The sequence below is a fragment of the Helobdella robusta genome (genome assembly GCF_000326865.2).
Source record: "Helobdella robusta unplaced genomic scaffold HELROscaffold_26, whole genome shotgun sequence".
Classification (NCBI taxonomy): Eukaryota; Metazoa; Annelida; class Clitellata; order Rhynchobdellida; family Glossiphoniidae; genus Helobdella; species Helobdella robusta.
This window is the reverse complement of record NW_008704349.1, coordinates 1,586,598-1,600,546: the sequence shown is the minus strand read 5'-3', so window position 1 is coordinate 1,600,546 and position 13,949 is coordinate 1,586,598. Positions and strand designations below refer to the sequence as shown.

Genomic DNA, 13,949 nt, shown 5'->3' with positions numbered 1-13,949 from the left:
GTATTCTGTTTCATTTTTCAAAAAAAAACGAGCCATTTTTATTCAATTTTGATATTTTTAATATTTTGTTGTAGGAAAAAAATTGTATTAGTCATGAAATAAAGAAAAAGCAGATATTAATGAAGTGGGATTATGAACAATTTGTGCTCATTTTTGATATGTAAGACTACTTTTTAACAAAATAACAATATTATGAATTAGTGAATTTTTTTGTTTTATCACTATTAAAACATTAAAAAAGTATATAAGCAATATCACCAGAATACAACATCGTTAACAAGATAATATTAACTGGAATGTGAACCCAATAAAACATGTGCACATGACGTTCATACATGTACATGTAGCTAATGTCAACAAATGTATATTCATAATCATTTTCGTTATATTTCGTTGTTGAGATTAGCTAGATGTTAGTACTGAGAGGTGGTCCTTAGGTACTCCTTTCCAGATGGCACCTTTTTAACTTGGACATCTGGAAATTTCGCTTTTGCATCTTCTTGGGATAAACCTGGTTGAACCATACACGGCTGACCAGGCTAGTTAAAAATAGTTTAAGAAAATATAAAACAAATATAAAACCATATAAAACAAATTAAGGCACGTCGTTTGAGTATTTTAAACGTTTTAACCTAACATCTACATAAGTTATTTATCTCCATGCCTTTTCAACTAAATTTTACAGGTGTGCAATAAAGATGTAGTACAGCATAGTAAAGAAATTTTCAGACCTTCCAATCGACAGGTGTGGCTACAGGTTTGGCTGCCGTCAACTGCAGTGAATCAACAACTCGCAGAATTTCACTGTTCATAGAAACATTTCATTAAAATATAAGCAAGGAAGAATTTTTTTAAAAACAGAGTTTGTGATGTTAAAGTAATGTAATCTAATGCTTCAATAAATAAGCACATTTATTTTCAAATAAGATCGCACAAATATGTTGGGACAATGCAAAAAATTTGATGAAAATATTTTTTTTTCTATACAAAAAAACTGACTCAAAATTTCTTCCGGTTGTAGCTGGATAAATGATTGAAAGTTTCAGTTTAGTATCTGGTCCAATGATGAACACCTGAAGTTTAAAAATACATTGCATTATGAATAATTAATGTCGTTTTTATCATGTTTTTGAGAAAGTTTTGATAAAATTTGTTTTAAAAAAATATTGATTTGAAGTTCTAACAGCTCTGGCAGTCAGTGGAATTCCTTTGTTGTCAATTTCGTCAGGATCAATCATGCCTAACTCATTGGCCAGCTTCCTGCTTTCATCGGCGATGATTGGATACGGCAGGTTTCCAGGCATTTCAATATAACTCATTATGTCCTTGTCACATAGTGCGTGTTGTTACAAATTATAAGCTAAAATTCATTTTTAAAAACTGAAAAAGATGTTGTTATAGTGTAGAATGCTAATTAAAAAATAAATTAATGTCAAAAAATAATTATTGAGAAAAATAGCTGGCTTAGAAGTTAGCTACATAAATCAAGCACAAACAATAAGAAGAAGTTATAAAAATTTAAGCATAGTACTTTAGACCATCCTTTGTGATCTTCAACTGAATCACAAGACAGTGCAATCAGTTTGACACTCCTCTTCTTAAATTCATCAGCTAGTTGGACCACTCTGCCTAACTCAGTGGTGCACACTGGAGTGTAATCTTTTGGGTGTGAGAACAAGATTCCCCATCTTGAAAAGTTATTATAAATAAATAAACTTTTTAGATATGATTTATATTATATGCACTATCTTTCAGATTTTATAATTTAAAATAAAAAATTTATTATATAACCAATGATTGAAAGCTTTGTGGGAAATATTTTGTGGAAGTTTGTGTATTATATATATTCATATTGTATAGTAGTGTGTACACTTACGAGCCATTGAGCCATTCATGAAACTTTATTTCACCAATAGTTGTTTGAGCAGTGAAGTTAGGAAAGACTGACCCAAGCAAAACAGACATTGTAATCTGCATCACATAAAAAATTAGTTTTTAATTTTATGTTTTGTAATATCACACAAAAGTTACTTTACTATTTTTTCACACATAATGAACATCAGTGTAGTTACTTGATTGTAGTTAAGTGTAATAAGAATAACTACGCTATTATAATTAATTATATTATATTATAATAATTATACTATAGTATAATTATTATATTGATACTACGGTAAAAAATAGTTTATGCAGTAATTTACAAACTGGTTTAGTTGAGACAGAAATAGAAAAAGTATGAAATTTATGAAAATTAAATAGTTTATTTTTTATCTATAGTAGTGACAATAAGCAAAGAAATACAGCTGACTTTGCTTTAATTAAACTTTGACATTACACAACACAACACTAAACACACATAACATTTATTTAGCTTCCTAATTTAAAATAAAAAATTTTAATTAAAAATTAACATTGCGGCCTACTTACTTGAAATCTACGCAAAAAGTCTGTTGGATGAACTTTGTAATTTTAAGTAGCAAGTAAAAAAAACTTATTTTTATGCCAATTATGAACCACTTTCACACAAGAAACCGTAAAAAACCGACCAGCACGTGTGAAAAAATTAGCACGCACCTTGATCTGTTGATAGAAGGATGACGTTTTCATCGAAAATGTTCAAATTTAAAAATTTTTATGATTAAATTGAGTTATTTTAATTAAATTTAAAGTTTAATTATAATTTTAAAGATTTTGAAATTTTTATAAACAGTTGTTTTTACACTTTTTTTTTACGCTTAGTCAACGTTGCACAAGTTTGATAGTTCAATTTTTGTAAAAAATACCATTCTATGCTTTGAAATATTTTTCAATGTGATAATAAGCGATAATAGACCATAAACAAACAAAATCGCAACGTACTTTAATTTATATATTTAATTGTGGATAATCTTAAATTAGTTTATTAGTTAATATTTTAGTGAGTTAATTTTTAGATTGACATGCAGAAAAAAAGGGAAAGCGTTTTTAAGAGTCGGCCGGAGATGCCGAAACTGCAAGAAATTGCTGAGGACATCTTGAATTCTCAGACAGACGACGTCTTGTTCACAATTCTTTCTAACAATGAGGATGACGTAACAGTTACTAACCAAGATGGTGGACGTTCATTGATTGCTGGTTGGTTGAATTGCTGTCATGAAGATTATGATTTAAAAGTGGTTATTAAATTTAGTTCTATAATTATTATAAAATTAAAAGCCAATTTTATTTAATATTTTTTATTTACAGACCACAGTAAAAAATACAAAAAACTCATTGACATCTCTAACTTGAAGAAAACTGAACAACTTCTTAGTAACCTCAATAAACTCAAAAGTAAAGACCGCCTCCAAACGAATTCAAAAAATTTGGAAGATTTATGCCAGCAGATTAATGACATTTTAAATTAAAAAACCCATATACATTGTAATTCAATTGAATTATGTAATTTGAAATTATTATTTTTAATTTAAATAAAATTATTGTTCTTTGTTTAGAAATGGTCCTGGGCATAACATAAAACTGCATCCATGCTGCTTTGTGTGCTTTTGAGCAAAAGGCTAGGCGCTAGGCCCACCACTTATAACTGGTGGTTGTCATCAGGATGGGTGTCTGGATGTATAAACTTTTCCCCAAATTATTCTATGCCATAACAAAGAAAAACAACGGTTCCTAGTTCCCAGCAGGCCTTAAGCGGTCAAGGGGTGCTAAGAATCCCTGTGAAGTATGCAATAGTGGAGGGATGTTACAGAAAAATTCAGAATGGCCCCTCTATCGTACTTAGACTTGGAACGCTCAATGTTGGATCACTGACTGGCCGCAGCATGGAAATTGCAGAAATGCTTGAGCGTAGAAGGATTGACATCTGCTGCCTTCAAGAGACCCGATGGAAATCGAATGGTGTCTGTCATATCAACTCAAACAAAGAAAAACTCTACATCCTACCTCGGGGAACTGGGTCTCTGGACACTAAACGAAGATTGATTGATTGATTGTTTTGTTTAATAAAGCCATAGTTTGATTGGCTTACGAAATTGCATGGATTTCCCCAAACAGCAAATGCAAAATATGTATGTACTTGACTAAATATTTTTAAAACAAATAATAGAGTCGAATTTTGAAATTATTTTTGTCAATTTTAAATAAAAATATTGCTTTTGGTTTCGAAAACTCGGTGGTTAACCAACCACTTTTTCATTCATTTTCTCACTGAATTTTTCCAATTATTCATTCATTAATTGAATCATTGATTGATTGATTTCTTCGTTCATTCATTCATTCACTCACGGCACGGAAATATATTTGTATTCTTTTAACTTCCATACCAAGAGAACAAGCTCTTTCAAAATCTGGAAAACTGATAAGCATAAAAAGAAATAGCGAGATAGTTCAATTGAAAGGTGTGCGTGTTTAAATGATTGGATAGAATTACTAGGCTAATAAAACTTGTGTACATGTTATTTTAATTATATTTAGAATAAAATATTTTTTAAATTCGCTCGCGTTATTTCATTGATATCGATATTGGGGATATTCGTATATAAAACGAGCAAAATTTTAATATAAAAGCGCTTATAAATCTACGCATATTGGCTCAGCTTGGCTTGGCTCGGCTTGAAATTGGATGTTAAGCTAGGTGTGGTCTCAAACTATTTGGAATACTCCAAGAAAAATTTGAACAGCGTGCGAACATATGTAGCGCTGCTTTTATAATGAATTTATATACTATATATATATATATATACAAAGCGAGCAAAATTTTAATATAAAAGCACTTATAAATCTACGCATATTGGCTCAGCTTGGCTTGGCTTGAAATTGGATGTTAAGCTAGGTGTGGTCTCAAACTATTTGGAATACTCTAAGAAAAATTTTAACTACGTGCGTACATATGTAGCACTGATTACTGTTGCTTTTACTATGAATTTATATAATATATACATAAAGCGAGCAAAATTTTAAAGCGCTTATAAATCTATGCATATTGGCTCGGCACGGCTTGGTATTGGATGTTAAGCAAGGTATGGTCTCAAACTATTTGGAATTATCTCCGATATATATATATATATATATATATATATATATATATATATATATATATATAAAGTAACTAGAATCCATGTATACAAATAATTAATAAAATTATATGTTTATATAAAAAGCAATATAGCAGATTCTACCAGCCAACCAGAATGTTTCAAAGGCGTTCGATCGTTGACGTCAATTTAGCATTGTGGTTAAGACTGTATAATAGTGTAGTACATACATTAAATAAGTTTTTTACAGATGTGAATAATTGAAATGATGAGAATGTATGGCTGAAACGAGTATAAATAGGAGCTGAGACAGCATGAAAATCAGATCAGGCATTCTGCCTCGCTTAAGGCTTGAAGCGGTCTGCCTGATCTCATTTATTTTATTTATTTTTTATTTATTTTATTATATAGAGTTGCGCGGGCTATATATGTTTGTCTGTGGTTTGTATGTTTGTATTTTGTATTTTTTTAATTTTTTTAATTTTAGGTGGGTTCTTTAGCGGTTGCTCATACATACATACATACATCATGTTTGTTTGTGTGATAATATTTTATGTTCTGTTTTACTCTTTTTTCTCTTTCTTCATGAGTCTTGAGTTAAGTTAATGAAACATAGGTAGGTGAGATTGAGATTAATTTATTATATAGGTAGGCTAGAGCGTAAGGTAATTTAGTTATATAGGTAGGTTAGGGACTTCTATTCTTTTACTCTTGGCGGTGTGTTTTTCGTTTTGTGTTTTTTTTTTGTTTTGTTTCACATCATACATACAACAGGTACGCGGTAGTTCCTGATTTTGGTGGGAATTTTATTGATTGAATGTGGTAGTTTGCATGGTTATATAGAGTTTGCGCGGTTATATAGAGTTATATAGAGTTATATAGAGTTATATAGAGTTATATAGAGTTATATAGAGTTATATAGAGTTATATAGAGTTATATAGAGTTATATAGAGTTATATAGAGTTATATAGAGTTATATAGAGTTATATAGAGTTATATAGAGTTATATAGAGTTATATAGAGTTATATAGAGTTATATAGAGTTATATAGAGTTATATAGAGTTATATAGAGTTATATAGAGTTATATAGAGTTATATAGAGTTATATAGAGTTATATAGAGTTATATAGAGTTATATAGAGTTATATAGAGTTATATAGAGTTATATAGAGTTATATAGAGTTATATAGAGTTATATAGAGTTATATAGAGTTATATAGAGTTATATAGAGTTATATAGAGCATAAATCCTATATAGATACCTTTCTTTGAGGTTCTTTTCTTTGCCGACCGGTCGGCTTCTTTGCGTTTCTCTATTTTCATTTAAATTAAATAAATAAGATTTTTCCATTCATTTAGGTTCATTCAGGTTCATTCATTCAGGTTGAAGCTTCCATAAGAGTTCATCGTGGAAGATCAGAATGGTTGTGATGTCACGCTACGTTCGTTCATTCAGTGGCGAAAAATGCACGCCTGGCTGGGGTTCGTTTTACGGTTTCTTTGTGGTTCTTTTTGCCAGTTGGCTGGCTTTTCCGGATGGCGGGTTTCACCGCGGCTCGTTTCTCTATTTTCATTTAAATTAATTAAATAGCATTTTTCCATTTCATTCAGGTTGAAGCTTCCAGAGGAGTTCATCATGGAGGATGTCAGGCTAAGTTCATTCATTCCGTGGCAAAGAACACACGCCTGGCCGGGATACGTTTTATTCTTTTTTCTCTGTTTTTCTATGTAATTTAACATTAAGTAAGAATGCTCACACGCACACACATACACACACAAATACATTAAGTAGCTATATAAGTAGGTTAGATAGGCATAATTTTAATTGTAGGTAGGATAGATAAGAAGCATCCAACACTAATGTAGTTGAATAGGTAGGCGTGTAAGTTTATCGCTTCTATTTTTTCTTGCACCAACATTACACGCGTCAGCGTATTACACACACACACAAATACATACATAAACACATATGTTAGTATTTGAGCGTAATTTTATTTTCATTACACATTCTAATTTATTATTACTAAGGTTGAGAGTAATTTAATTTTATAGGTAATTAAGGGCAATAATGTAATTCTAGGAACAATCTTGTAATGTAAATTAAAACGCTGTAAGTGTATCGATAGGTAGGCTAATATAAGTTTTACATTATTATTATTATGTTGGAGCCCAAGGCATTACGTAGGTGGTGGGGTGGGCGCCGATTGGCTAAATGAATTGGGCTCTTGAGTTTTGTAATTTTAGGTAAGCTAGGACCGTAATGTAATGAATAGGTAAGTTAAGGCTACGTTGTAACACATACTCATTAATAGATTTAGGGTTTAAGTTTTATATTATTATTACTAAGTTGGAGCCCAAGGCATTACGTAGGTGGTGGGGTGGGTGCCGATTGGCTAAATGAATTGGGCTCTTGAGTTTTGTAATTTTAAGTAAGCTAGGGCTTAATTGTAATGAATAGGTAAGTTGAGGGTACGATAGCCGATTGACTCTGGATTTCAAAGTCTCTTGTCAGAGGTAAGCCTTGGTGGCCAATGGTGAACCGGCAATGGTTTACTATCCGGACGGCAATGGTTTACTATCTGCACGGTTATGATTTACCATGCGGCACGGCCATAGTCTACTACCCGCACGGCTTCCGGACGGCAAATGGTTTACTATCCGCACGGCAATAGTCTACTATCCGCACGGCAATGGTTTACTATCCGGTGCCCTGGCTGTCGGTGAGCCTCTGTGCAAGGAGGGAGAAGGAAGGGGGACTTTCGACTATCGTACCATTAATAATTTAATATATATTAGTTAAGGTAATTGAATAGGTAGATAGGATTATTTTTATTAAGCAATTTGAGATGCAGGCACTGCTAAGCTTTCTGATGAGAATCTTCTTTATCTTTCTTCCTCAATACGGACTGTGTTTCAACAACAATCTCGGAGGACTGGCATCAGCTTTGGAGGACAACGTAGGAACCGGAAAGCATTTAACATTCTGCCTTTTTCAAATGGTGAATTTTTTTACATTTCACTCTCTTTATTATTTTAAAATATTATCTATTTGCCATTATTTTCATATAATTTTTTGCTTCTAAGATTTTAACATTCATTTACTACTACGCTAATAAAAAATTTTGTCTACAGAATGATGAGAGGTGGGCAGTGGTGGGCGTCAGCACGTTTCAGATGGTGGTCTCTCATGATGATTTACATATGACGATGGTGGTGTAGAAAGAATCAGCTCGTTGGCTGTTCGACTGACACTCTGCAGTTCGGATGACATCTTTGTGCCGACCAGATGGTGATGGTCGGTGCAATGGAGTACAGTAACGACGAATTTTGAAGTAAGGTTTAGTTTCGTTTTTTTTTATTTTTCCCCATTCATTTATTTTCTCACTCAATATTTCAAATTATTTAATTGACTAATTGATTCATTCTATTCATTCGTTGATTCATTGATTGATTAATTAATTAATTCATTCATTCATTTTATCTATCAACCAATCATTCATTCGTTTGTTCATTTACTACTAAGCCAATAAAAAAATTTGTCTACAGAATGATCAGAGGTGGGTTGTGGTGGGCGTCAGCACGTTTCAGACGGTGGTCTCATGATGATTCAACAATATATCAAGATAACAACAATAACAATAACAGAGAAGAAGTTTCTGGAGATTACACGCGCGCACATTTACACACACATCAAAACATCAAAACAACACACACATACACAACATCCATTCATTCGGTGTCGTTGTTGTTATGTTTCTCTTCAATTTTCTATTCTCTTTACCGGACTTTAATTTAATTCGTAGGTAAGTTAGGGATTGAGATGAGTTGAACAACCGTAGGTAGGCTAGGGCTTAACATTAGTTCAAAAGTTTTATGTAAAATAAAAACGCTAAAGTATGTAAAATAAAATACTTTAGTCATGTAAAATTTGTAGGTAGGTAGGTGAGTTGAGTTAATCATTATAGGTAAGCTAGGGCCCTGAGAGTAATTTAATTGTAGGTAGGTGACTGACTACTATTCTTACGACATTTTACTATTTTTTTGTGATGTTTTTGTTTTCGCTTCACACCACCATACCAACACCAACAAATCAAACAAATTTTATTTCTCGTAGTCGCTTTAAATTTTACTTTTATGAACATTCTTTCATATAATTTTCTCCGAGAATGACTAATGATTGTACATATAATTAATAATTAATTATTTTTCTTGGATGATATTTCGTTATGTTTGTTTGCTCAAAATTCGAACGTTTTTAAATTTTCGTCATTTTTTATTTTTGAATGATATCAAATAAAAGGAACTGTTGTGTTTTTCTTTCTAAAATCTCCAAAATGTTTGTAGATCCGTACGGTTAAATGTTTGCGCTTCAGCGAACATCAGAAACTCCTTTTTATATTTTCATAATTTGTTCATTCAATTTGCTGGTTTATTGATTTCTGATTGATTAATTGATTAGTCAATTGGTTGGTTGATTAATTCATTGAATGAATGGTTGATTAATTGATTTGATTGATTGTTGAACTTTTAACGGTACATCCGTCAATACACTCTTTATAAATAAAAGACGACGGTTCCTCACGCCTCCCACTGCTTTCATTTGCGTAGGGAGAACGTTCAGAATGTAATCCAGCAGGTTATCCAACCGGTCCCGGTCAAAGTCAATTTTTAACGGGTACTCCATTGCAAAATTTTTAAAATTCAACGAAATTAATTGAGGATTGAAAATAATTTTGATGAAATTTGGGACGGCGAAACTGACATTTCAGAAGTTTAAATTAAAAAATCAATAAAATACAGTCTTATTTTTTGTCTTTTTTAAATTATTAGCTAAGAAACTTATACATACGTAATTATAAAAAAAAAATTGTTTCAATCTTCTAAATCTATTATCACCTGATGCAAATATTCATTGTAAAGTTTATTAGAGTTACATGCATTCTTGTTACACACGCAGACCAATTTCTTCCTGATATTCCAAAAAGGTTTAACATTCGCCTCAGATTTTTCCTTGGCTTCTAATTTCGCCTTCAGCTCTGGGTTCTGTTTTGCAAGACTCTCTAAACCTTCGAATCTATTTATCCGAGAAATTTGCTTGATATAAACTTCATCTTCGATGGTCTTCAGCCGGCACATGTTGTTGGCATTTCTTGGTGAATATGTATGATTTTTCATCGTTAAGTTGTGGCAGTTTCTATTGACAACAACCTGATAGGGTGTGACTGTGTGAGTCGTTATTTTTATTGTGTTATTGTTGCTGTTGTTATCGTGTTACTGCTATCAATAATAATAATAATAATAATAATAATAATAATAATAATAATAATAATAATAATAATAATAATTATAATAATAATGGGAACATCCTTTTATTTTCTAACTACAAATACCAAATATTAATAATGAAATAATTATATTTATTTATATTATTATAAATATTATATATATTAAATATTTTTATTTATAATAATAGTGATAATAATAATGATAATAATAATAATAAGTGTTATTAGTTAGTGTTAGTAATAAAAGTGTCAGTGGTTAGGTGGTTTTGTTGTCAATTAACTTCGATTGTTATTTTAACAGCCTGTATTCTTTTTAAATGATGGTAGGATAGGTACTTGACTAGTCCTAGCAGTGATGTTATATTTTAAGTTACTATTTTTTAATTCATAGTAGTAAAAGTAGTTTTGCTACAGCCTGGCGGAATTTGTAGCACGTGGTATAAAGAATGTTGACGAAGCAATCATTTCAACAACTGCAAAACCATCAACAACAACAACAACAACCATCAACAACAACAACAACAACAATATTTATCGCAATTTAACTAGAAATCTGTAACATCGGTGACAAAGTTAACACCTCCTCTAACCATTATGCCTGACAAATGAAACGGTGCATCTGACGTTCAGTGACGAACCGCAGTACTTCAATTGGGTCCGTCTGGTCTCTGGGCAGTCCCTACATATGAAACATATTCTTGAGAGAACCTGGGAGACCAGAGCCAACGTAATTAACGTTACTGCTGTCGTGTATTTTGATGCATCGTGTCCCTTTAGCATTTTTAGGGGAATTTTTTAGAAATTTTCTGAAAATTTTGTTTCTATTTTTGATTTTTGTCGATTTGAGATTTGAAAACACGATGAACAATGGACAAATTGTTTTGGTTTTTTTTTAAAAGTTTATTGATGACGTGTTAACTGACAATTTCAATGCAATACATTATGAGTCGCTATTTTATTTAAAAACACTATGATCATAATATCGTCCCTAATGCATTGATTCAAGTAAAAGTCAATCAGTTAAAAGTTTTGTTCGAAATTATAAATTAACAATCGTATTGTTTGTATAATCAATTGTTTGATCATGTTACAACCAAAGCAAAAATAGCGTCATGCGACATTTAATGAAAGTGGATCAATCCAGAGTTTCCTCCTTGATTCAATCCTCCGTTGGCGTTGAAATTTCCAACAGTAAAATTGTTCCCGACGGAGTAAGCCTTCCCATTCATGACATTCCTGTTATCTTCTTCGAATCTGAAGTTCGACGTCGGCTTGTTGTTGCATGCCGTGTTGTGCGCGCTCAAACGCAGCACAGTTTCTCCGCCACACACTCCATTCTGCCCGCACGACTGGCCCGATGCAACCCCAACTGCTGAAGCTGAAAGAAAAGGTGAAACGGCTGGCTGAGATGAAACCCAATTTCCGTTTTGAGGAATGAAGTTACTGGCCATCTGCGGTTGAGAGTTGACGATAACTTTCGATCCAGCTGAATATATTTGATGTGTTGGTTGGGAGCAGGCAGTTGAGGCACATGCTGCCGCAGGAATTGATTTGCTATGGTGCAAATCAAAGAGGTGGAAAGGATAATGATGGGATTGTTTAACTTGAGCGCGTTCATCCGGTTGAAATTGCACGTGGGGAGTTGTTACTTGGTAAGTTGTTATCCCTCCGTCACAAGGTCCATAGGTCAGCTGGGGCAACTCTTCTTTCGGCTTCGGTTTCGGCTTGTCCGGATTTTTGACCACAGCAAAAGATTTGGACTGGTAGGGGCTGGTGCGTACCATTCTTTTCTTAAAAAATTTATTCATTCAAATTAAAAAATTAGAGTTGGAATTATGAAAATTAATAAAGAAAAAAGAATTATGTACACACCTCTAAATCAGGAGGACAGCACAGCGAGCAGCACAGCAAGCAGTGCTAATGAAAAAATTATTTCACGTTTTACTGAAGCAGACAGGTGTTAGGTGTTTGATAAATATTTATGTATCGATCTTGAAGTAACACAAATTTGGACTTACACTTTCTTTTTTTTCTCCCCCACAGCAAAAGTACCAGCACCAACTTTTCTGATTTTTGAAAAAAAATTTGCTTTTTAATTATTATATAAAATTTCTAATACCAGACTCTCACATACGTGGAATTTGTTGCAACACGCAAAGCCTAATGAAATGGATCTTGATGGATTTATACAAAACAAAATAATAATTGAACAGACAAGTAAAACTATATGAAATAAATGAGGCAATCAAGCCATTTGCGAAAGAAAGCATCCGATCATCTGCCTTAAATGGGCAAAAGTTTTGGCAATTTAAAAAAAAAAAATTTCGATGGAATGTTCATTTAAAAACATTTTTCTTGAAAAATTATTTGTTGAAATAGATAAAAAAAAACTAAATAAAATCATTTTTATACCATTTCACGGCCTTCGTGGCAATCATCATCATCCACCATCACAATATCTCTCTTAGGTTCAACTACCTGTGTAAGTTTTTTGTAATGCTTCCAATTAATTTTCGGTTAAGTCACATTCAACTAATATTTAAAGATATTAAATATAAAAAATAGAAAGTGAAAAATGTATTTTTCGCGAGCGAAATTTAACGAATTTATAAAATACATTAGCAATGCTGGTGAATCCAGTTGGAGATGGATTGATGACCAAACTTTTTGGGTGCATCATAGCACCATCCTGTCGAATTTTAATCATTCATTGTTAATATTTTTATATTTTCTTTTCTTTCCAAAGAAAAAGAAAGAGAAAGAGAAAGAGAGGAGAGAGAGAGAGATAGAGAGACAGACAGATGTGACAATTTTCTAAATAGACGCATAAAGATATGATGAGATTGCGAGATATAAAGAAGTAGATAGATAGCTAGATATACAAAGATAGAAAGGAGAGAGAGAGAGAGAGAGAGAGAGAGAAAGAAACAGAGAAAAAAAGAGAAGAGAAGAAAGAGATAGCAACAATTAGCGAGATGTAATTTAAAATTTTATGGCTGAAAAATGTTTCCTAAATCACCTCGATAGGCGAGCCATGAACGAGAAAGGTTGGCTGCTGGTGCAACTGCGGATGGTGTTGGCAATGACAGTTCCCACCCTTAGTAGGAAAAAAGTAAAAAAAATGAAGTTTATCTAAAAATTAATTAATTAATTAAATTAAATTAAAATATAAACAAGATATTCGAAACAATGAAATGTAATGTACGTTTCTCAGACGTTAATTTTTATACTAACATGGAAAACGTTCGGCTTGCAGGCAAGATGAGACATTTGCCCTTTCTTCACGGCGCAATCACACTAATTAATTAATTAATTAATTAACTAATTAAATAATTAATAACTAAATTACTTATTGAAATAACCATTTAAACAATTAACCAATCAATTATTTAATTACAAACGTTGAAAAGTTTTCAAAATCGGTAAGTTTCGTTTAGAAATCGATAAATTTTAGCGGACTAACCATGCTGATCTGTCAACTATTCAGCCAGGGATACCTATATAACGTTATCTTAACAAAAATTTTATTTCATTAAATAATATAATAATAATAACATTGACAGATTAAAATTGTAAAAATATAATCCTAAAAAAATCGAAAATATAAATAAAATCCAATAAATTCTTTACGAAAAAGTACACAGAGCAGC

At 31.9% G+C, this 13,949-nt stretch overlaps 3 protein-coding genes across 3 annotated transcripts; 1 reads left to right on the top strand and 2 right to left on the bottom strand.

The window, feature by feature from the left end:
• Nucleotides 1-35: 35 nt before the first annotated feature.
• Nucleotides 36-2,574, bottom strand: HELRODRAFT_185631 (hypothetical protein). The gene is made up of 7 exons (XM_009020033.1): nucleotides 2,428-2,574; nucleotides 1,877-1,971; nucleotides 1,532-1,688; nucleotides 1,185-1,325; nucleotides 1,000-1,073; nucleotides 732-804; nucleotides 36-539 (listed from the first exon to the last, which is right to left on the bottom strand). The coding sequence occupies exons 2-7, from the start codon at nucleotides 1,963-1,965 to the stop codon at nucleotides 414-416; spliced, it is 660 nt and encodes a 219-aa protein (XP_009018281.1). The 5' UTR covers nucleotides 1,966-1,971; nucleotides 2,428-2,574; the 3' UTR covers nucleotides 36-413.
• Nucleotides 2,575-2,939: 365 nt separating this feature from the next.
• On the top strand, nucleotides 2,940-3,386 carry HELRODRAFT_173425 (hypothetical protein; the record flags this gene model as incomplete). The annotated part of the gene is made up of 2 exons (XM_009020032.1): nucleotides 2,940-3,114; nucleotides 3,226-3,386. 2 exons carry the CDS (start codon nucleotides 2,940-2,942, stop codon nucleotides 3,384-3,386), a joined length of 336 nt encoding a protein of 111 aa, XP_009018280.1.
• Nucleotides 3,387-11,420: 8,034 nt separating this feature from the next.
• HELRODRAFT_173424 (hypothetical protein) lies at nucleotides 11,421-13,765 on the bottom strand (the record flags this gene model as incomplete). Its single annotated transcript, XM_009020031.1, has 8 exons — nucleotides 11,421-12,089; nucleotides 12,172-12,216; nucleotides 12,318-12,365; nucleotides 12,712-12,777; nucleotides 12,917-12,988; nucleotides 13,319-13,396; nucleotides 13,534-13,596; nucleotides 13,763-13,765. 8 exons carry the CDS (start codon nucleotides 13,763-13,765, stop codon nucleotides 11,421-11,423), a joined length of 1,044 nt encoding a protein of 347 aa, XP_009018279.1.
• Between the last annotated feature and the right edge of the window lie 184 nt (nucleotides 13,766-13,949).